The following is a 24,059-nucleotide window of genomic DNA, read 5'->3' as shown; positions in this document are numbered from 1 at the left end:
CCATGGCACCACATTTTTACAACGTTGATTTCAGTAAGTGGTGTGTTAAACAGAGAGACAGCTTCAGATAAAAAGACTGACTTGACTCAGTTTTCCCTTCGGATATGCTTTGGTCAGTTTGGTGTGACATAGATAATAAACCAATATGAGAAGTGTAACATTAAGTCATTTTTTATTTTCGTGGAGGTGACACACATCTCCAAACAGGGTATTTTAATTCAAACGGGGTGTTCTCATCAATTTGGGTCTGCTTTAATGTCCATGTTTGCCCATAATTGAGTAGTCCCTGTCTCAATTTCACCTTCCAAGGACAGAACAGCAGTGGAAAGGGCATTTCCCTATTGATTTTGTTCAATGTTGTTTGAGTGACTTATGTCCTTTAATAAACTTTTAATCAGTCTACTTACTACTGAATTGATGAAATGTTTTTCCATTAGAAAACACTCTGGATTTGTCTAATAACAAGATTATTTGCCCTCCATGGCATGTCTGAAGTAGAGAGCAAAATGGAGCTTCAATTAAAATGTTAATTGGATTTTATCCAGGATAAAGGATTAAGCTGTAATGTCTCTGATAGTAATGCAATTAACAGAGGCTTTAACTTTAACTCTTTACTTCACCCAAGGACACTTGTGACAGGCACACAGGTTTGGAAACCACAACCACACACAGCCTAGAGAATGTGTTCGATCAGTCAGGGATTATGAACAACACCAATCTTACTGAGTGACTTGATAAGTATTTCAGATCCCTGGGATCTAAATTCACTTGGCTTTGATGTGGTAAAGACAACAAGCCAACCGTTACTGTATTATTGAGTCAATGTTGCTCTAAAGTGCACAAATAACATACCTCTCTAACAGAAAAAAGACATGAACATGGTTGAGTTCTAAATGTGTAGTAGAAACAGACCAGCTCTGCTCTCGCTATTACTAAATGATCTCTTAAGACCATTCCACATGACTGAAAGGGCTCTCTAAGTTAGGAATGTGAGAGGTTGTAGCTCAGTGTATAAATGACATGGTGTTGAAATACTGAGGTCCTCCCATTCATGTTTATTCTTCCTGTGGCATAGTCACGGTTGAAATATCTCCCATACCTGTTGGCACCAGGACTGGGTGTATGGTAGTAGATTTATCTCATAGCGTGGGGCCACCTTGCCCATCGTGGAGTGGTCTTTTCTCTGGGAAAACATTAGTTATTGCATTCCTGGTGTCAGATAAAAGATAGATGGGTATTAGTGAGCCCACTACATCAATAAACTGTGTTTGCCTGTGTGTGTGTGTGTGTGTGTGTGTGTGTGTGTGTGTGTGTGTGCGTGCGTGCGTGCGTGCGTGCGTGCGTGCGTGCGTGCGCGTGCGTGCGTGTGTGTTTGCGCGTGTGTGTGTGTGTCAGAGGGAGATATACGCTCCCCCTATGGTATATGCTGCTTTGTGGATCATTGTGGGAGTTGACATTTATAGCCCTGGCTCAGACCCTTCTTGCTGTGGCCTGGGAGGCCATTCTCAGGGGAGAACAAAGCCTTAGGCGCCTGCAGGATCTGCAAAACGGCTGTAAAAAATCAGGTGACCACAAACAGCTCAAGAATTTCCCCACAAATACAAACTGGCATCATAATTTATGGGGAGAGCAAAGCCTTGCAAGATTAACCCAACAGGCATGACGGGAAAATAAACCAGCTTCACTTTGGTGCATCTTTACGCAATGACAGTAAGGGTTAGGCAGATTGTGTATTATTCTGAGGAAATTAGTTATGAACTTTTTTCAAGCAAAGTGAGTAAGGCACAACAAGTTTGAGTGATGTTAGTTTTTGTGATATCTAAGAAGAAACATTTGGCCTTGAATCCACACACAGGGGGATTATTGCCCTTTATTATGTGGCAACTGAAGCATATCTTATCTTTGTGAGGGATTTGGTGTTGTTGAATGAGCCAGGGCTAACACACATTTCCTTTTGACCAGGGTTTATTGTGAGTGGCGGTTAGTGCAAGCATGGTTGACTCCATACAGAGGGGGAGGTTTGTGTGGACACCTCTTATCTTCAACCATGGAGATCCCTGATAACCTTACCCAAACCATGTGTATTACTCACAGATTTTTAAATTAACACTTCAATACATTTCCATGAAGTAAAATTCCATATTTTGTCCTAAATTGCTTACAGAAAACTTTTGCAAGTTCTGAATTTATTAAATTTTCTGAATTTATACAGAAAACATAGTATAACCTTAGGTCACTCCTATGTTTCAAAGAGCAGTTAAGCTGAACAATTGAGCTTGCTAAAGCTAATCATGCTTTCATTATATCGGCTATGAAATTGCCCATTGAAGAGTTCTGCTCTCTCGCTTCACCATTTCCTCCTATTGGCACTATTTATCGTCACCTATTAAGTGAATTTTTATTTTTGTCTCTTGGTGTTTTTTGCCCCTTTTCTGCTCAGTTCCCCTGCTTGACCCTCCCCCCTGAGAGCAGTGTCCATAACCCTTCCTTTGGCAGGATTTAGCTTGCCCAGATTCCATGTCAAAGGTCATGGCCCAGATGTCAAAGCCTGCCCACTCTCGCAGCCCCTCTCCTGCATAATTACTGCAGGCCTATTGTGCTGTGGGGCTGGGTTGGGACTGTGAGACCCTGACTGCTCCTCTTCAGAGATTGGGGCCGAACAAAAGCCCCTGGGACTGTCCAAAGCCCGGCCAGCCTGACTGTGGACACCAGAGTGGACATGGGACAAAAAAGAGCTATGCTAGTGTATACTAATTCATTGTCATTTCCTAGAGAAAGTAAAGATATAGGAACCTCACAAATATGTGCAATTATTTTCCTATCGTTTATTTCAACAAACAAGAACTAATTAGCATAACTAAATGTTTTCTGTAGCAAGTGACTACAGTAGCCTAGTCATTGACCTATCTATAATGTAGAAATATAAAGAGAGAAGGTTCATATTTTTATGCAATCATATTATCAGTAATATATTTTGATCCAATTCTAAGTTGTTGTATCTAATCTTTAGAGGATACCACATAGAATTTAAGACACTTTTAAGTATTTTTTCTCCCCTCCTGCAAGTCACTTCTTTATCTTTCCCAATTAAGGCTTAGGGAACAGAGAAAGGGCAAGGATTCTGAGGGAGAAAAAAAGAGGCTCAACTCGTATTCTACACCCATGACCTCAGATTCCTTCTGAGTTTTATCTAGGCCTGACCTGCTGGCTCCATTGAAACTCCTCAGGGCTAGGGGTCTTAGTGGCTCAAACCACACCCCTCGGACTCTCCTCTTGCCCATCCCCCTGCCTCCCATAGCCCTGACTCCACCCCTGGACCCTCCCATAGTCTCAAGGCCCTCAGATTGATCCTAGAAAAAACACAGTTGTTTTAGCTCTTGGAGCATAGTAAACATGATGAAATGGTTGTTCAACAAAGTGGTTGGATTTTTCACAGTGACTGTAATTTCCTTTTGATATGTTCAACTCTTTTGAAGATATAGAGCCTGCTCATCATTACAACATATATTTTCACACACATGCAGTGAATATGATCCTCTAGCAGTTTGTCAGATGATCAACATGGGTTACCCTTGGGTTTAGATAATCTAATGTAAGGTTTCCCAAACTCGGTCCTGGGGCCCCTCCTGGGTGCACGTTTTGGTTTTGCCCTAGCACTACACAGCTGATTCAAATAATCAAAGCTTGATGTTAAGTTGGAATCAGCTGTGTTTTAAAAACATTTATTTCACCTTTATTTAACCAGGTAGGCCAGTTGAGAACAAGTTCTCATTTACGACTGTGTAGTGCTAGAGCAAAAAACTAAACGGGGGGCAGGTCCAAATTTGGGAAACCCTGATCTAACTGACTACCTTTTATTTGTCTCTGAGACATGATCACAGAAACTGTTAGTAACGTAGAACTCATAAATGACTGCTTCTGTGACTGGAACTGAGGATAGGCATGACTTCAGTTTGTATCCACACTCCTGTGCTCCTCTCAACGTATGTATCTTGTAGCACAACCTAGTGTTCATGTTCTACACTGCATTACTGTTCCATGGCGAAAGGGAAGGGGGATACCTAGTCAGTTGTACAACTGAATGCATTCAACTGAAATATGTCTTCCGCAACCCAACCCCTCTGAATCAGAGAGGTGTCGAGGGCTGCCATAATCGACATCCACGTCTTCGGCGCCCGGGTAACAGTGGGTTAACTGCCTTGCTCAGGGACAGAACGACAGATTTTTACCTTGTCAGCTCAGTGATTCGATCCAGCAAACTTTCGGTTACTGGTGCTCACTATTCCACTGATAATAGTTATGTTATTAGTAGCTGTACATCTTCTCATGAAGTACTGCGATCTAGCTGTATAATTCTGTAAAGCATAGATGGCGTTCTATACAGCCTACTACACTTACCCCCCCTCTTGGTTGGATAATGATGTGTCATCCCACAGCCTCTTACGTAGGCCTATGGTAAGATCTCATGTAAGGCCGTGCAGCACTTCAGTTTCCTCTAGACTTGTTAAGAGAATTATGTTCTCAAGGTTCATAAACTGAACTTCAATTGAACTACTCGGTCTGCTACCAAGAATTTGTAAGATTCTTGTTGAAATGAAACAGACAGAGGCCAGTCTACAATAGTCAGCAACGTTTATTTAGGAGAGCTCTGGTCTGTTGTACAATTTATTTTATACTGGCTTCTCACGCACACACATTCACACAAACATACGCACCCACATTCACACTAACATACGCACACACATTTGCACACAAACAGTAGGTATGCACACACTGTCCTGCTACCCAGCCGACAAAGATTAGGGACCGTGAGATTTACTCCCCATCCTCCCTCAAGATAGGGAGACCCTGGGAAGTACTCTCAGTGGCCCCAGCCAAGGTCAGCACCGAATTCTGCTCAGACAGTCTGTTTTTAAGATACTATAAAGACATAAACATTAGCTATATTGTTTTACCCTAATTCTGACTAGAACTACACATGTATTGATTATAATTTTATACATTCTAATCAATTCCATACAATTATATGGTTTCAGGGTGGAATATTCTAATCATTCAATTAACAGATAAATCCCATTAACAAGACTAGACTGTATTTCAGTGCTGTTTCGACAACTGATGACTGAAATACAAATCATTATGTCCCAGTGTTTTCAAAATAAACATGTTGAATTAACACTCACAGATTGAAGCTAATTTGTTTAGATTCCTCTGCTTACTCTGTGTGTAATGATGGGTGACATACTTTGAAATATTGAAGAACCTTGGAATTCCTAGGAGGCAGTAAGTCATTAGTTTGATAGATCCTCAGCTATTTCAGCAAGGTCCTAATGGTTTCAGCAGGAGCTTCCTGTTATTGCCTGTGTACTGATATTTTAATACACTGCAGCCGGTTCACCCAATTCAGCTATACTCTAGCTCAGCCAATTTTTCTGGAATGAGTTATACTATTGTTACGCACAAGACAGGGTAATAACACATTAATATGATGAAGTATTACCTTTCCAACCCTATCCTCCTTATCTGAATATGTCATGCACAGTAACCTGGTTATTCCAGGATGACAAGAGATCGTAGTCTAGGAGACAAATTATCCAATCAATGCAGATATGAAGTGAAACATTTGGATAGTGTTTGGCCTAAACTTTTTATCAGTGGCCTGTTGGGTACAGAGAGGACATTTAACTTAGCAGCGTTTGTTCTACCTGGGGTCTGCAAGGCCACTGACTCTGGCCATGTGATTGACCGCTCTGTGTTTCCTGCGGGGGGGGGGGGGCATTGTCTTGTGGTTTAACCCCCCTGTCCTGGAACTGAATAGGACTGACCACTGGCCTGCAGCCCTGGGTGGGGGAAGGGTTCTCCTATTCTCCCTGAAAAGGCAGAGTGATGGATAGAGGAGGCCCTCTATTGTATGCCTCAGTGCCCTGAACAGGGCAGGAACTGACCTAGGGACTGGCCTCCCAGCACTCAGCATCTGTCACAGAGCTCCACAGCCAAACCTCACTGACCTCTCAGCCATGCTCTTTCTGATCCAGCACTCTCACTGGTTGGAGAAATCACACAGCCTCTGGTTCAGTGTAATGCCCCCCAGTGGACAGACACGCTCACTTCCACTGGTCAATTTGAGGTGAAAGTCTATATGATGTTTGCAAAAAAGTATACCATACCCATAGGACTACAGTGAAAGAAATGTAAATGTTGTTATTTTTAGACCCAAGAAAGAAGTACCATGTGAAGCTCCTGGCGTTCAGTTTCATAGGAGATGGCTACCAGGCAGACCAGACTATCAGCACCCCTGGATGTGTCTGTAAGTTCTTCACGTAAAGCAATCAACCATTGTCTATTGAGATAGATGATAGTTATCAATCCTTCAACGCATGAGTACCTCTAACATAAATACAATTCTGTGTGTATCAGCGGTTCGTGATCGTATGGTGCCCCCTCCGCCACCCCCTCACCACGTGTATGCCAAGGCCAACAGCTCGTCTGCCGTATTCCTCCACTGGGGGCGTCCAGCCTTCACCTCCAGCCAGATCGTCAACTACACCATCCGCTGTAACCCTGTGGGCCTTCAGAACGCCTCCCTGGTACTCTACCTGCAGACGTGAGTGTCCTATATAATACCTTCCTCTTCATACCCCATAGCACATAGTCATTTAACTGGATAGAGGGCGCTTAGTATGGTCACATAACTCAGGGTAGCACTGTGTACGGATTTAAGAATTTGCAGGTCAATTGCCAAAGTATTGGATCTGATTAATAATCTCCATATACAGTATATGTTCTAAATCCATTTTTGTCATTGTGGTTCTCCTCTACAGTGCTAAGAAGAATATCCTGGTCCCGGACTTAGAGCCCAACACCAGGTATGAGTTTGCTGTCCGCCTGCACCTTGACCAACTGTCCAGCCCCTGGAGCCCTGTGGTCTACCAGAGCACTCTGCCTGAAGGTGAGCACCAACATGGCTTCATACAGCAGCACATGCTGTATAGATTAATAAAATATACTCTCACCCTTTTTGGGCTCCGATGGTACTTCCTAGCCTACTGAAATAGAATACTTACTGGAATTATTGTGCCTGTCTTAAAACTGTTTATCTCCCCAGGACTCTCACAGTCACGTAACCATAAGGCTCTGCATTCTGCAAACAAATCACAACTAGAGCGCAACCACTTGACAGAGCCTTGCCAATGAGCTCTCATTTTCACTCTAATGGGGTTTTGCTCTTAAAAGGATTAGAAAAAGACACACAGGAAAAAATGTATTGAACTGCACAGTAGTCTATATGCTCACTCTCACTGCATTATTACACATATCTATACATCTCTAGGGAAAGTGATCATAAGCAAGGGCCATAGCTTGTGAGATGTAGTTATCCTTATGAGTGATATCAAAGAACCTTCTCTGATTAAAATGTCGCTTTGGTCTAGGCCCTGGTTCAGGCATACATTTTCAGTATTCCTCAAAACTCATTACCAGTTATGAAGAGCTTTTTTTTTTTATGGCAGTTGTACATCTTCATCAGCGATTTAGCCTCAGGGTTAAAACTGGCATTTTTTCTTCCCCAGCACCTACTCTGCCACCGTCAGGTGTGAAAGTGACTCTGATCGAGGACGACACAGCGCTGGTGTCATGGAAACTTCCAGATGAGCCCAACTTGGCGGTGACACGTTATACCATCCTCTACGCTTCCAGGAAGGCCTGGGTAGCTGGAGAGTGGAAGGTGCTGCAGAGGGAAGGTGAGCCAAAGAGAGTGAAAAAGAGAGAGAGAGAAAGAGAGAGAGAGAGAGAGAGAGAAAGAGAGAGAGAAAGAGAGAGAGAGAGAGGAAGAGAGAGGAAGAGAGAGGAGCTGCAGGCTAAACTGGGCTGCAAAGACAGAGCCCTGCCCCATCTTCACACAATACCGGCCATTGGAAATCAACTAATTTCATCCTCTGATCCATTTCTGTATTTGTCACTAGTCTTTGTGATCTCAGGTTGTTCTTAGATAACCCCCTCCTGTTGTCTTACCAATCAAAGGATGGATTCTATACTTGGAGCTTTGATTTAGCACTGGGGGGGGTATGATCTGTCTTTGTGGCTTTAGGTCCAATATTCTCATTCTCCTCTTTTAAGTGAGTGAAGGGCTTCAATCACTCAAGATTGTAATCATTCAACCTGAAACACACTGGTCAAGAGTGCTGTAGTTACTATGGACTACTACCATATAGTTAATGTGGCCATAGCAACACACACATATGTTTTGTGTACCCAAAGGCCTGACGTGTGGCAGTAAGTATTACTGGCCAGCTGCGAGAGTGTCCAGCTCCTGGGTAAAAACACAGATTCTGGGTAGCATAGGCGTAATTGAGAGCAGATGACTCCAGGAAATGTGAGGCATCTGATCTTTCCTTTCTAAGCCACAGGTGAGGGGGTCAAAAGTGAGGCTGTTCACAAAGCCATCCTGCCTTGCACCAGCCCCCCACCACTGGAAATCAACCCTGTTGCCCAAACCGTTACTGCAGGGGAGCTGGGTGGTATTGGGGGGGGGTTAGAGCCCTCTGATCCCTGACCCTCCGTCCTTTGCCTGACAATCTGGTCACAAATATCCCCTCATATGCCTCAGGTTTTTATGTGTTTTTTTCCCACTAAGTTGTAAACCCCTGTTCTTCATGGGTCAGTTGAAAATGGGAGAGGAGCAAAAAAAATCACGCTTGACATATTTCCTCCAGTTAATTTATTTAGAGATGAATTTGAACAGCTATATTTATTACCACGTGGTGAATGACAACACTGTAGCGTGTTAAAACAATATTCACATTTCCATGTCCTTTTATTGCTGAGGCTCAAATGGGTTGACATCGGTCACTAATGACATATTTCTCGGTGATAGGGAGCATCACCATGGCTCTACTGGAGAACCTACAGCCGGGGAACATCTACCTGGTCAAGGTGTCCGCGTCCAACGATATGGGAGACGGGCCGTTTTCACACATCGTGGAACTGGCCGTGCAGAATGATGGCTCCACCTCCGGTCACAACCCCAGGCGCTCCCATGGCTCAGCTACAGGTTAGTGACTAATGTGGTGCATACTTGGTCTTTCTTTCATTGACTTTCATGACACGATTCTTCTTGTTGTCGTCACTTGACCTACTAGATGTAATTCAAATTCAATAGCTTGGCCTGCAGCCTTGGTCTCCTGCTAAATTATTTACACTCTAATACATCTCTGTGAATGTCAGGGGAGGTGATTGCCAGCTGTATTGATTTTGATACACAGTGTGGAGATGTAGAAACCACACAGAGCCTAGATAGGAGTGTATGTCTCCTATGGCTGTCTCATCACTTGTGACAACTGTCTTGCAGTGTTCTCTAGTGGCTTCTACCACCTGGACCAGAAGTCGATGACAGGGATCATCGTGGGGGTTTGCATTGCACTGATCTGCATCATCATCTGTGCCTTCATCCTCGTCTGCAGAGCCAAAAACAGGTAACCCTTTTAACAGATTTAGTGTGTTGCTGTAACTTGATATGAGATTACTTTTCTGACTGCCCAGTTGGTTTGCATAGAACCTCTTCTGTTATTTCTATATTAATATTGTATGATTGTTTGACAGGAAATCGTCAGCTACTAAAGCCATCAGGCAGGAGGCTGGTCAGGTCCCCTCTGCTTCAATCCACCCGGGCTCTGAGGGCCAGGCTGAGAATGCTGATGTTATGGTGCCAATGATGAGAGCAGACCACTTCATTGATGCCAAGGTAAGGGCATATGGCTCTGTTACGCCCTTCCTTTCCTCTAACATTTCCTCTCCGAAGTACATGGAAAATAACCAATGTAGACAGATTCAGAGCACTGCAAATTTCATTTAATTTCCAGGGTGGAACAAATCTGATCATCAATAGCCTCGGACCAGTTTATCCAATCACTGAGAAGAGAAATAAGTGGTTTTCCTTCAGTAATCAGAAAATAATTAATGCTAAGAAAAGCCAGGTAAGAAAGATAAATACAAAAGTGTTCAAGTAAAATAACATTACTTAAATAGAACATAATCGGAGGTGAGACCAGCAGATATTCCTCCCTTTATCCATTTTAATTCCCTTCTTTGTTCACCCTTTCTTACTAACTCAGATCCAGAGGAAGAGCCATGGAATCTGCTCGTACCAGCCAGGAGCAACAGTGCTGTGCTACGAGGATGAGTCTCTGTCGTCACCCAACCAGCCCACCTCCCTGCAGGTCCTGTTTGGCCCACCTTTTGACACAGAGGGCTCCTCCAACAGCGAGGGCAGCCACGAGACAGGCGACTCGGGCCGTTACTCTCACGACGAGACAGAGATGACCAACCTGTCCTCGGGTCCCGGCAGCCGCCCTGCGTCTCTGAGAGAGGAGAGCGGGGGGTCATTCTGCAGTCCTGCCCAGGAGAGTGAGGGGGAGCTGGGGGAGCAGTCTCACCTCAACCTGGAGATTGGAGACTCCATGGAGAAAACGTGCAACCATCACCACTATCAGGCCCCAGACAATTCCCAGCCTGCATTTTCTCTCTAGCAGTCTGTGTGACCTCCCATCAATCCCCCAACACTAAACTCACTCCACTGTTTTAAAAGACAATGAGCAGAAATCCAAATATCCAGGTCTTTGGAAAAACTGGGCTCTGGTTTGGGTTCTGGTGATTTCTATCAAAGAATCTTCTAGTGAATGTGTACTCATTTTATTTTGATTCATTGTTTGTGTGTATGTGTTTGAAAGAAAAATCTCACCCACCATGAATGTTTCAAGAGATCGTCAAAATTATGAAATGTGACTTACATTTCTGACATTATTTAAGAGTTTTACACTGGAGCAAAGTGTAGAGTGAGCCCTTCTTTTGCTGATGATCTACCTCAGTTTACCTCTTGGTAAACTCCAACTATATACAGTATTTAATAATAACGACTTATACCTGAACTATGTAAGGGGTCTCTTCCTTTATGGAACAACTGATACTTCCTGATGGCAATAATTCGTTTTTGCTAGGTAAGATTTGTCCCGTATTCATTTTCCTCCTTGTTTATAATGAAGTACGGGATTGTAAGGGTACTACAGATCTCAATTAAAGCTTTGTTATTTTCTTCTTTATCACAGGTTATTTGGACTATTTCTCAGGTTACTTTACAATAAGCTTTGAGTGTTCGGCTATGGTAGATTAAGGGCCAGTACAATTTACTACATAAGTTGCTGAAATTCAATAATAAGCCAGTATGACACAATGTACTTTTCAGGTTATCCATAGTAATAATGGTTAAGACATTTTTTTCTTTCTTTTTTTTTCAATGTGTAGTTGCCCTTGCAATTCCTGTTTTATACTACCTCTTTTTAAGCATTATTTTGTTGTGTTATTATTTTCCTAAACTCAGGGAACAAGGTTTAGTACATTTGAAAAGCCATGTGTAATGTTCCATGGTTGACTGACAGGGTATCTTCTTAGTCCTGAACTGCTCATTGTAGAGGGTAGTTGCTATAGATCTGTATTGAATGTATCTCTAGAACATTGTCAGTTACGGTTCAGAGCCTTGTGATGCCCCACTCACAGGTGGAAAAACTTTAGTTTGAATTCAGTTGGAATAATGTGTCTGTGGTATGGCAAGCTATCTTTTTGGTTATTTTGGGAAAGAACATAACAAAAATGCTTGTGTCGACGCGTTTCAACACAGCAGACCTTAAAAACTTTATAAATGGCCTTAATGGGGAAAGAGACCCTCAGATGTCGGAGACAAACAGAAAGGATCATATACCAAAGTCCGATCCATCTGAGGTCCAACTCTTTGACACATGGGGATGGGAGAAGTGTGAAGAATGATTGTTGAAAACCAAAAGCGTTAAATCAGTGCGATGGAAGTGAATGGAATGAACACCAAAAAAACATTTTATCTCTAAAGATATCTATATTTTTGTCGACATTTATGTACTACTGAGTACAGATTCGAGTTACTTTTGTTCTTTAAGTAGTTGATACTTCACCATAGAGTAGAAAAATAAGTTTAGCACTTGTCAGATTAGTTTGATTTGTTGATCACAGCCAATGTGCAGCGGTGACTGATGCTATCATCCAAAGTAATTGTTTGCTCCCTCCATTTGCTTTTGATCTCTCAGCGGGTCCCTGGGAAAATTACAATGAGGTTTTTCTCATGTATTAGACCAAAAATCTAACGCAGATCAGCTGAGATGCTGCTTCTAAGACAAAGCTTTGCACATGTGTGCCCCCGTTCTGTGACCAACTGAGTTGAGATGCGGGTCCTCTCTCAGAAAGTGCCCCCAGGATTTTGGGCCCTTGATAATGGTTAAAATGACAATTATAATCAATGTCATGCACACTAACCAAATCACCCTATTATTGGTTTTCTTTAGAGCTTTACTGTTGCAACTAGATGTGTACATTGTAGGGGGAAATTCTATTCCGGAGCTATATACAGTATATTATATTGATTCTCATCCTACATTGCAACAGTATTTTCAATCAACGGATTTCTAACTAATAGGATGACAGTTTGCATGAAGTGTGACACAATCAGTTTTACTTTCTTTTGAATGGCAAACAATGTATACCAAAGAATTCAGTTCACTGTTGCGCATTAGCAAGAGATCCATTTAGACATATATCTCTGCATGATATTTTCTCATTTTATTTGGTTCCAAAAGCTTTATCCCCATTTAGGTTTTGATTACTACTTAATAAATGGGTGTCTATTAGACCACAAACCAAGATGAAAGTTGTACACAATTTGTGCTTTTAAACATGCATTGTTATTTTTTATTTTACCGTTATTTTACCGTTATTTTACCAGGTAAGTTGACTGAGAACACGTTCTCATTTGCAGCAACGACCTGGGGAATAGTTACAGGGGAGAGGAGGGGGATGAATGAGCCAATTGCTTCAATTTGTCATTGAAGCAAAAAATAGACTGATTTTTCTACATTCTTTTTTACTTTTTCTCACTGGAAGAGAAATATATATTATTGTTATTTCAATGGGGTTTCATATACCCCAGTTTTGAGAAAGTACCAACTGAATTTAGTTTTTTCCTAGATGCCTAAAATGTATTAATCTTTGATACGAATGTGAATACTTCTTTAAACTGTTGTAGATGATCATTAGTCTGAAAAGCTGTGTTAATAAAATGTCAAGTTCATATTGTATATGGAATATTTTAGTTGTTTTTGCTTTTTATTTACTTGTGTAGTCCTCTGCATTGTTATAATGCCCGGTGACTGCAATCCAACTCTGATAACAACTAAAAGCTGGAATAGACAAGTTATTATTGAGCAGTTGCAGTAACAGTATTGTTTTTGTCTTTTCAATTGTGATAAAGAGTAACCATAGGGTTCTCATTCTTATATATGTTTTCAGAATCAGAATGTTGATTAGGGTTCTGCATTCTCGTATTGGTTGTGAATGTCCAATAAGTGATATACCGTCTTCTACCTCAGGTTCCTCTTCCAGCTTTTGATAGAGATGTGTTGGATGCTATAGTCAGAGGGGGTCAGTGTTATGCAAGAGATGGAAGAACGAGTGATGCAGATCCAGTCCTGTGTCTCTTTAATTTCAAAAGTTGTGTTCTCTTTTTTTCCTGAACATGTGAATATAAAGGGATGAAGTGGAGGACTTGGTGTGAATCATAATTCTCTGGTGCTCTGAGTCCCCTTTTCTTCTGCAGTCACGTTTTTCTGTAAAGGCTGTGCTGCTGGCTTTAGCTACAGTGGTGGAGTGCTGTGGGTCATTTACAGTTAAACTCAGGGGAACCCACAGCTGCTCCACAGTTGTAGTGAGAGTAGCTTTGGGACACAACATTGGGAGTCTATGTAACCAATACACACTCTCGTTGTTGTGTTTCAAAATTATAGTGAGAGGCACAGGCCTTGAAATCGAATGTACTTTTTGTCATTATTTTGTGTTAATGTTCTGTTTTTCTGTTTGCTCTTTGATCACAACACCAACAGCTTTTCTTCAAGCTATTCAAGCCAGCCTTGGTCCTTACTACAACTTTCTTCATTACAAAAATGTTATAGCCTACTTGTCCAATTAAAGTTTAAAATAATTTAAACAATAAATAATTCTGAGAATGTTTATTTTTATTTAAACTCAATCAGTCAATGTGAACTTCCTTGCACGTATTGGTACGTCTGTCCTCACCAATATCAGAGTATTATTATAAAACTATTAGAGACTGTATTAGAGTAACTAGTACATTTAGTACACACACACACACATCAGCATTGACTATAGGTTAATTTGATATTGTTGTAGGTGTATGCAATAGCTAAGTTAGCTATGCAAAGTGCCAGATAGGTAACCATTTACAGTAACTGCTGTTAATTTTTCCTCAGTCAATAAACACCATCAGTCGACAAAAGATGTAGCTAATCTGACCTTTCTGCAGCAGGTAGCTCTGCCCAGGCAGCTTTATCTTGTAGCAGGTGTAAGAATTCCTCCATGCTACAGTTTATTCATTTGTAGGAATTCCTAGCTTAAACATGCGCCTGGCAATGTAATAACCATATTACTATGCTGAAGCTGTTATAACACATGGGACTTCCCTATTTTCACAAGTGTCTTATTACACACACTTGCAGAAGAGCAGATAGCTGACACAACACAACTTACAGAAACTGACCCAATGTTTCCACTCACTGAGAGTATAGGGAAGTGCCCCTGCTGACCACTGACAACATACCTTGTGACAACATGAGCCACACTGACACACCAGACTTTGGAAACAGGAACACACAAACGCACACACCAAATCTCCTGTTTAACTGAACATTTGGTAACAAAGAACTTCTGCTACAAGACTCAGAAGGATGACGCCCAGCTCATCAGGACCAATCTGAGAAGACATCAACCTGTCCTGAGCCAACCAGAGGACCAGAACTTCCAGACTCAACCTACTTTCTGTGTTGTATAAAACATGTAAACAAACTGTTTTAGGGGCTCTGCTCTGCTAGTTCCCTCTGAGCTAAAGGAACGAGACCGTGCACGCTGTACCAGATATCTTTACTCTGAATAAACTGTCAACTGTCATACAATTTAACACTTCGTCCGAATCGCTCCTTGACCGACTCTCCTTCCTCCTAAAAGAATCATCAACACAGGTTTAGGGACTAACTTACTTACGCTAACTACTACTAGCTAGTATGACTATAGGATAGCCAGTAACCAGGTACGGCTAGCTAGCCAACAAGATAGTGAGAGCTAGCTAGCCTACTAGCCAACTTTGTTAAGTTGTTGTTGAGTTTGTTCTATTGGCATGCAACCTTTATAATAAGTGCTGCATCTTAGCTAACATTAGTAATTTTATCTTCCTGTCACACTCACACAATCAAATCCTTTCTTTGTGCTACAGACCTAGGCTGTAAACAGCCCCCCTAAACATTGAATATTCTATGAGGGGATGTGTACATTTGGGTATGAACAAAATAAGAAACAAAAATCTCAAAATGTAATACATTTTGTTGTTATTTGTTTTCCATTATTCCATGTCCAACTTTGACACAATAAATGAGAAAATACATTGACTTTCTGTTTTTCTACTCGGAAATCAAAATAACGAAATGTACACTTGTAAGGTCATGTCCTTTGGTCCATGTTGTGACAATGGTCGTCTTCCGCACCGAACTTTGGGAGACTGAAGACTGAAGGCTTCCTCTTGTAGTCAGTTAAAGGCCCCTCTGGCATTATCTTCAGTTATATTCAGGTATTACAGTCCATCCAATCATTGGTCCTCCCTTATCTGAAAAAGCAGCAGTTAATTACTGTTAATGGATGAGAAACGTCAATACATCGATTGTTTAACCCCATGTGTATGACAGTAGTGCTTCTGGAGAGATCTGTAAACTACAAAAAAATGGCGTGGTGTCCACAGATGGCTGTGGATAAGAAACAAAAAAAATCTATAGTGTAGCCTATACAACAACTTTATTATTTTAGTTTAGTAAAACATTTAAGCTTTTTGTAAATACTGTAGACTATTCCTACAGTAAAAACAACTTTTGAAGTGTGTAGAGTAGTAGTTAGGCCTATTAGGCTGCAACTCCTTATCATGACTAAGCAGATATCACTTCAGAAAATGAATAGTGCAAAACTCAACCAAAGAGAGTGGTAAGTATGTAATAAACGTCAAACAGTTCTTAGACAGACAGATATTGCCTCTAAATATCCAGACTGGATTTATTAGCTTCCGCCCCAGTCGCATCATTACAGTACACCCACACTTCTGACGGAGCGGCAGTGTAGACACATTCAACATGCCAATGTGGAGGGGGTTCTGTGCTGTCACACAAAGGTTCCGTTTCTCAAAATCTAATATTAACCGTGCTTTACAAGTGCCAAACATGTGCCACGTGGAGAAATATGTGACAATGATACAATGTTAACAAAAATTTCCCTGCGTGACACAGGATATCATGAAGTTGAATTTATCTGCTCCTCCTAAACTTTGCAAACGATTGCAGCTTTCCTCGTCACACAGATAGTTGTGATTGCTGCTGGGGGAAGAGAGCGGTTGGGTACTGTTACCTTCTCAGCACAATTATGCATGTTTAAGCCATGTAAGAAGCTCTGTAATGTCAAAAGAACAGGATAAAGATACCTTCTCGCTCAAAAGAAACCGAGGTAATGCGCGTTTTTGATATTTTTCCCTTCCTGCGCGTGGTATGTTGCTGTCTGTGGGGGCACGAGACACAAGTCTCGACCATAATTACGACGTTGAAGGAGCTTATCGGCCTACCTCAAGGCCTTTGAAGTATTGAATGAAACTCAAAATAAATAGACAGCGCTGGCATTTTAAATTGAAAAAAAATATCGTAAACTATTAAAATCTAATTGACCTTGCTGACGTGGAAAGTTCGTCAAAACTTTCACTGTCGGAATGTGTTCGCAAATTTGGAACTGCCACGAACTTTAAACAAATGTTTTTTTAATGTAGCCAGCTGACTTTTTCTTATTGCAGTGAACGATATAGGAAGTGCATTTAAATGACATCCCAGCGGTCAAAATCTGACGAGTCTTTTAATTTAGTTAACCGACTGTCTGAGACTTGAGTTTTACCTCAAGTCTCAAATTATGTTGCATAAACTGTAGGCCCTGATTATTTATAACAACAAGATATAGGCTACAGAAATTGAAAACATTGATGATCATTAATCACATGCGCCAGTAGACGACTGTAGGCTATCATACAAGAGCTTTATTGCGATTTATTTTTATAACAATTACACAAACTATCCCACCAATGAAGATGTGGGTGGTTTTAAAAGCATTGAACAACTGTTACATGTTTGACATATTTACAGAGCTGTGTGTATAGGCTAATAGATACCAGGCCAGTATGACCCCCCCCCCCCCCAGACCCAGTTAGATAATAGATACCAGGTCAGTATGGCCCCACTCCCCCAGACCCAGTAGATAATAGATACCAGGCCAGTATGACCCCCCCAGTAGATAATAGATACCAGGCCAGTATGATCCCACTCCCCCAGACCCAGTAGATAATAGATACCAGACCCGTATGACCCCCCAGACCCAGTAGATAATAGATACCAGGCCAGTATGACCCCACTCCCCCAGACCCAGTAGATAATAGATACCAGGCCAGTATGACCCCTCCCCCAGACCCAGTAGATAATAGATACCAGGTCAGTATGCCCCCTCCCCCAGACCCAGTAGATAATAGATACCAGACCCGTATGACCCCCCAGACGCAGTAGATAATAGATACCAGGCCAGTATGACCCCACTCCCCCAGACCCAGTAGATAATAGATACCAGGCCAGTATGACCCCTCCCCCAGACCGAGTAGATAATAGATACCAGGCCAGTATGAGACCCCCCACCCCCAGTAGATAATAGATACCAGGCCAGTATGACCCCCCCCCCCCCCCCCCAGTAGATAATAGATACCAGGCCAGTATGACCCCACTCCCCCAGACCCAGTAGATAATAGATACCAGGCCAGTATGGCCCCACTCCCCCAGACCCAGTAGATAATAGATACCAGGTCAGTATGACCCCCCAGACCCAGTAGATAGACACCAGGCCAGTATGCCCCCTCCCCCAGTAGATAATAGATACCAGGCCAGTATGACCCCTCCCACAGACCCAGTGGATAATAGATACCAGGTCAGTATGACCCCCCCAGACCCAGTAGATAGATACCAGGCCTGTATGCCCCCTCCCCCAGACCCAGTAGATAATAGATACCAGGCCAGTATGCCCCCTCCCCCAGACACAGTAGATAATAGATACCAGGCCAGTATGCCCCCTCCCCCAGACCCAGTAGATAATAGATACCAGGCCAGTATGACCCTTCCCCCAGACACAGTAGATAATAGATACCAGGCCAGTATGACCCCCCCCCCCCCCCCACCCCAGACCCAGTAGATAATAGATACCAGGCTAGTATGACCCCCCCAGACCCAGTAGATAATAGATACCAGGCCAGTGTGACCCCCCCCCCCCCCCCCCCCCCCCCCCATACCCAGTAGATAATAGATACCAGGCCAGTATGACCCCCCTGACCCAGTAGATAATAGATACCAGGTCAGTATGACCCCCATTCATATCCAGTAGATAATAGACACCAGACCAGAATGACCCCCTATGACCCAGTAGATAATAGATACCAAGCCAGTATGACCCCCCCAGATCCAGTAGATAATTGTAGTGGCATAACAATCCAACACGTCTTTGTGATTGAGCCTTTAATGTACCTTTCCATCCTTGAGGAGCCTTTAGGAGGATGTTGGTTATCGACCATGTATGAAGACTGGGAGGCTGTCAGGAACTCCAGGCAGGCATCAAGTCTATAGACCAGGATTAGGAACCAAATGGCATCCTATTGCCTATTTAGTGCACTACTTTAAAAGGGTTAGGTCCAGAGTTCCACTGTATTGATCTATTGTGGTAATAGACCCTGGAGAGAAGGGGAGGCTACAGCTGAGTACTGGTAATTTGATTCTGTTTACCAAGTATACTGACTATACCATACTTAGGTTACAAGAATTTACAGCTTGCCGCATATCATAGGGGCAACTTGGACAACGTGATAGGTGCAGCAAGCTGCCAAACATTTTAGATTCTTCTCAATGGAGAAGATTGGACCATTTAAACTACAAGAAAACAGTGTGCAGCCAGCCTTTCTTATCATTTAATCCTGACACTGCTTGCACATGGACTTCACGAAGGTGTAGGCAATAAGCCATTCATGAGAAAATTAAACAAGTTCTGTGTTGTTCAACATATTGGCATGCCACAAGTAAGTTTTCTATACAATGTCTGTCAGACTGAAAAGTGTGCTTTGTAGTTTAATGGGAAACCTGCATTTTATGTGGCTGTATAATGTTTTGTGTGGTTTTCTTTCTCAGGTAGAGCTGGTGGGCTTGATGATCTAGGAGGGCTGGGTGTTCTGCTGGATAGCTCAGACAAGAAAAAGTGCAAGTCGAACGCACAGGTAAAATACCAGCACAATAGTCTGACTTTCTGAGATTCCCTTTCTTTGCTATAGGTCGAAAATCTTGTGGTTTCCGATATTGACCAACCTCATTCAGTCAAACAATGCTATATCAAGACAAAACGAATATACTGCTCACTTATTCATCAAACTTTTGAGAAGTTCTCTGAATGGCTGGTGATAGTCAAGTGTTTGACGCTGCTTGCATAGTTTTGTATCAACTACCTTTATCATTGCCTATTCATGCGTTTCCCCAGGCTCCCTCCTTCGCTCCCCTATCTGAGTATGCTCCACCACCAAACCAAAGTGCCGACCACCTAGTGGCTACCAATCCTTTTGATGACAACTACAACACACCATCTTTCAAGCCTCTGTCCTCTGGGAACCCATATTTTGGCCACCCGCACTACCCTGGCTGCAGTGGCTATGGCCTGCCCAGGATGGACCACCTCATGCCAAATAGGATGCCATCTTCTTACAGGGGTCCCTACCAGATACGAAACCAGCTCCACCCTTTTGCCCAGACTCAAATGGGAATGGGGTTCAATCGACCCCCTGACTTTAACTATGGTTACCATGAAAATCCCAATTACGGTAACCATCCACCATTAAGCAACAACAACAGTAACATGCCACTTCCACCCAATCAGCCTTTTAGACCAGGTCCCCATGACAACTTGAATCAGGTGCATCTGCATAATGTGACCCAAAGCACTTCTCCTGACATGGGCCCGAGCTTTAGATCAGCAGTCAATCCAATTGGGAATCCACCTCCCCAACCCGGCATGGACCCTATTCCTGGTTTTACTCGGCAGCAGCAAAACAACAGATTTACCCAGTCCAATACACCTCCACCTAAACAGGACATGAGTGAGGTGGTGTCAAGCAAAAGTACATCCCAGAACACATCTCCACAGAAACAAAGCCATGGCTCAGAGGAGATCATGGGTCAGAAAAACTCTGTCGACCTGAAATCAAAAAATAGAGCCGCCCTGGTCTGTCAGGGTGCAGGTCAGCCTAACACCACAGAGAAAATCAACGGCATCATCCACCCCAATAATGATTCTCTGAAGAAGTCCCCACAGTCAGGCAGGCACATGGAGGCAGCCCCCCTGGAGAGGAGTAGAAGCAATGGAGGTGGTGGTGTGGCCATCAATAAGACACTGATGCATCCCAACAGGCCTAGCCACTCCTCCATGGAGCCTGTGTTTCCATGTGGAGTATGCCTGAATGAAGTGAATGATGACCAGGAAGCTATCCTGTGTGAGGCCTCATGTCAAAAATGGTTCCACAGGGTTTGTACTGGAATGACTGAGACAGCTTATAACCTGTTGACAGCAGAGATGTCGGCAGTGTGGGGCTGTGACATCTGCATGGAGGAGAAAGGGGCGCAGCTCCATAGAACAAAGGAGGTAACAGGGCAGCAGCCAACAGTTAACAGCGAGTGATATGGTCATGAATATGGTCTGTCAGTAAAATTATTCTATCTTACACTGGTCATTTTCTTTGGTATGCTTCCTTTGTAGGTGATTTTTCCTTACGTTTTTACATAGGGTTTACAAAGGTTTACATTTTTACCATTTTGTTGTTTTATTTGACATTTGGTATAATTTGGATAGCAGTTTCTGTCCCGTGCTTAGACCGATGCAAAAGCTAGACTGAAGTTCTGTTTAATGTCATATCTATTCCCTATTATTGGGCAGGTACCATTGGCCATGTTGACCACAATAATGTCATTTTCTTAACGAGGTCCTTACTGTTCCTCTCAACTTTCCTGGCCTATAGTTTATTTAAGTTATTACAACATCAGTATGAGTAAGCTATCTGGAAAGGTTAACTGATTGACGGATGCAAACATATTCAACGTTTTAATCAGATATGTTTTGCAACTGCTGTTATAGTTTGACAGATTTTGAGCAGTATGATTGTTTCCCAAAAAGTTGATAGTCACAGCTGGAATGGTGTTCTAAAGCCATACACCTGTACTGTATGCTATACAACCAGAATTGGATCTGATACATTTTTTAGAAATGATTTGATACATGTGGTCATTCCACAAATGTTATGCCTTTTGAGATGTATAACTTCGTGAGAAAAAAAATGTTTGACAGTAACAGGGTTGAAGATGTCATCTTAAAATCAGCCATAAATCCCCTCGTGACAGGGGAAATGGATGTTGTGTGTGCAACAGTGAGGGGCAATTGAATGCAAGCTTTAAAAAAAGTAGAAATGTTCAAACATTTTTAGCCTGTCTAATCTATCTATGGGTAACAGGGTTGACGTGTTATGCTCGACCCACTCAGTTTTCCACCACAAAACACCAGACAATGGTTAAAAAGAGTAGAACCAGCTCACCTGCTTTTACACTAGGATTTGGCTATTAGATGTTCAATGTTTATTTTGTTTTAAAAAAAATCCCAAGGAATCGTTTCACAATATTAGAACAAAAGTTCAGTTCACGTAACAGGGTTGACCTTAAAATGAGGGCCAGGTTTTTTTTTTACTTTAAAATTAATCACCAATCACATTAAATAAATAATCTTCAGAAATGACTTTGTCAAAGCAACAAAATAACTAGGGGTTTACAACTTGGATAAATCTTAGGGTCAGAGAGTGCACGGAGGAACATGTCAACATTTTGGCACTTTAGCAAGTCTTTATTCATATTAAAAATCGGATTTGTTGAATTCTCCATGTGGTTTATATTAAAGGGCACTTTGAATATAACAGGCTTTTAAAATTCAATATTGGTGCACAATTTCGAATGAAAATATCAAAGGGACGCAAAAGGCACTAATTTCGTGGAACGATCCATGTGTGTTTTTCAAACTGTTGATATTGAATGTATTTAGAGCCTTAATGAATTTTGTTTGTAAAACATTATGCAGATTAAGCTAATTAAAATGAACCTATTATATAAAAGACATGTTATACTCTAAAAATATGTTTTTAGTATGTGTGCACTTTGCTTTGCTCTAATTGTATTATTTTTGCGCCAACATGATGCATTTAAATCAACATTTCTTTATATTTTGTTTTCATTTTAGGAAAGGTAAAATAATATGATAATTAGTAATAAGAGACATGCCTACTGTATAAAGGGAAAATAACCTTGGTTCAAAATAAAACTTCTTTGTCAAATTATAGTTTCAAGCATGGCTTCCATTTTTGCTAGTTTAAAGTAAACTAAATATATTTTTTAATTGTTTGCTTTTCTCATGTAGATTTGTCTTACTGTTTGGAGAACTTTTCATTAAGTTCAATATTGCAATATTTTGGTGATTCAACTATTTTCCAAATTTCTAAACAAATTTATCCCGCCTACTTTCTATGGGAGCACATTGCTCAAGTTAGGCTTCGGCCCATCAGACATAAATATTCGTAGTTGATATTGTTCAGAAATTTGTTTTCATATTATCAGTCATAAAAAAAATATTTTTTTAAATCTTCTATAAAACAAATCAAAACTATTGATCAAAACTACTCAACAACTTTTTAAAACTACTCAATGTGGCATTGTGAATGTATACAGTACTGTGCTCAATTTTGTATAATGTAATTGTATCAATGTTTGCTTCCTTTTTGAACTGGTATGAACAAGCAGTTAATATTTACTGTTGATTCAGTGCTAACATCAGGATCAACAGCCTTACAAGTGTTTTGATACATCATCACTTCCAGATATTTTGCTTAATATATCAAGTGAAAAAACTGCATTTGTATGTTGTTGACTGTTAATTTATTAGCCATTTGTGATGTAGCTGAATATTGTGTGATCAAAATATTGATAATGTTTATAGGAATAATATATTATTACCCCATTCCTAATGACTTGATAATGGTTTTGAATCCAGTTTTATTCGATTTAAGACAAAAATGGTCATGTATCAAAATGTTATTTCATTTCAGAAGCACAGTGCAGTTAGCTTGATTTAAGTTAATTTTTTCATACTAGATGATGGACAGCAGATGCCTTATTTTCTTGACAGTTTAAAATGTTGATTATTAGTAAATGTAATGTATGAATAACCTGTATGCTCATTATACATGCACATGAACTATTTGTACTTTTCCTACATCGATTGGCCACCAAAAAGGATAGAATTTTCAGATGAGCACCTTATTATATTACCTTTAGGATATTGAATGTACCGGTACATGATATCAAATGTTAATTTCACTCATAGTTACAACAATGTTATTGTGGTTTTATGAAAATTATGCAGAGGTATATAAAAAAAAAAAATGTCAAACAGGACTCAATTGTGAGGTCTGGTAGTAGATTAGATATGTGCCTCTGTAGCATGAACAATTTGGTTTAATTTCTTCAATGACCCATAGCTTAATTTGTTTTGTATTCTGTTCCTTACAATGAATGTGTGCAGTAATAGTACAGATTCCACAAACTTTTTTTCTAAATTGACAAACATTTTATTGTATAACTTATTTTAATAAAAAACAACTTTGAAATCGTGTCTTCGCTTTTATGTGTTGAACATTTTGGGCTATCAGATTTATACCTTCAAAACAGACCTTCAAAAATAGCCCCTTAGAGCACTAGGAACACGACATCAGAACATTTAGAACTATCAGATATTCT

At 41.2% G+C, this 24,059-nt stretch overlaps 2 protein-coding genes across 2 annotated transcripts in view; both read left to right on the top strand.

The window, feature by feature from the left end:
• Positions 1-14,134, top strand: part of LOC129854241 (protogenin A-like) — a 41,232-nt gene extending 27,098 nt beyond the window's left edge. The window contains exons 11-19 of the mRNA XM_055921052.1: positions 6,212-6,307; positions 6,418-6,604; positions 6,822-6,949; positions 7,569-7,739; positions 8,873-9,049; positions 9,347-9,470; positions 9,598-9,739; positions 9,858-9,971; positions 10,110-14,134. Coding sequence (XP_055777027.1) covers positions 6,212-6,307; positions 6,418-6,604; positions 6,822-6,949; positions 7,569-7,739; positions 8,873-9,049; positions 9,347-9,470; positions 9,598-9,739; positions 9,858-9,971; positions 10,110-10,523 — 1,553 coding nt within the window. The 3' untranslated portion in view covers positions 10,524-14,134. The remainder of the gene's footprint in view (positions 1-6,211; positions 6,308-6,417; positions 6,605-6,821; positions 6,950-7,568; positions 7,740-8,872; positions 9,050-9,346; positions 9,471-9,597; positions 9,740-9,857; positions 9,972-10,109) is intronic.
• Positions 14,135-16,456: 2,322 nt separating this feature from the next.
• LOC129854240 (pygopus homolog 1-like) lies at positions 16,457-23,929 on the top strand. Its single transcript, XM_055921051.1, has 3 exons — positions 16,457-16,623; positions 19,374-19,459; positions 19,717-23,929. The coding sequence occupies exons 1-3, from the start codon at positions 16,575-16,577 to the stop codon at positions 20,905-20,907; spliced, it is 1,326 nt and encodes a 441-aa protein (XP_055777026.1). The 5' UTR covers positions 16,457-16,574; the 3' UTR covers positions 20,908-23,929.
• Positions 23,930-24,059: the final 130 nt, after the last annotated feature.

The sequence above is a fragment of the Salvelinus fontinalis genome, chromosome 4 (assembly GCF_029448725.1).
Source record: "Salvelinus fontinalis isolate EN_2023a chromosome 4, ASM2944872v1, whole genome shotgun sequence".
Taxonomy (NCBI): Eukaryota; Metazoa; Chordata; class Actinopteri; order Salmoniformes; family Salmonidae; genus Salvelinus; species Salvelinus fontinalis.
The sequence above is the reverse complement of the archived record's forward strand: the minus strand, read 5'-3'. Positions and strand labels throughout refer to the sequence as shown.

Bases quoted from the DNA above. Each gene is read 5' to 3' on its own strand.
- LOC129854240 (XM_055921051.1), top strand. From the start codon at position 16,575: ATGTCAAAAGAACAGGATAAAGATACCTTCTCGCTCAAAAGAAACCGA. The intron at 16,624-19,373 runs GTAATGCGCGTT...TTTCTTTCTCAG, and splicing joins CTCGCTCAAAAGAAACCGAG to GTAGAGCTGGTGGGCTTGAT. The intron at 19,460-19,716 runs GTAAAATACCAG...GCGTTTCCCCAG, and splicing joins AGTGCAAGTCGAACGCACAG to GCTCCCTCCTTCGCTCCCCT.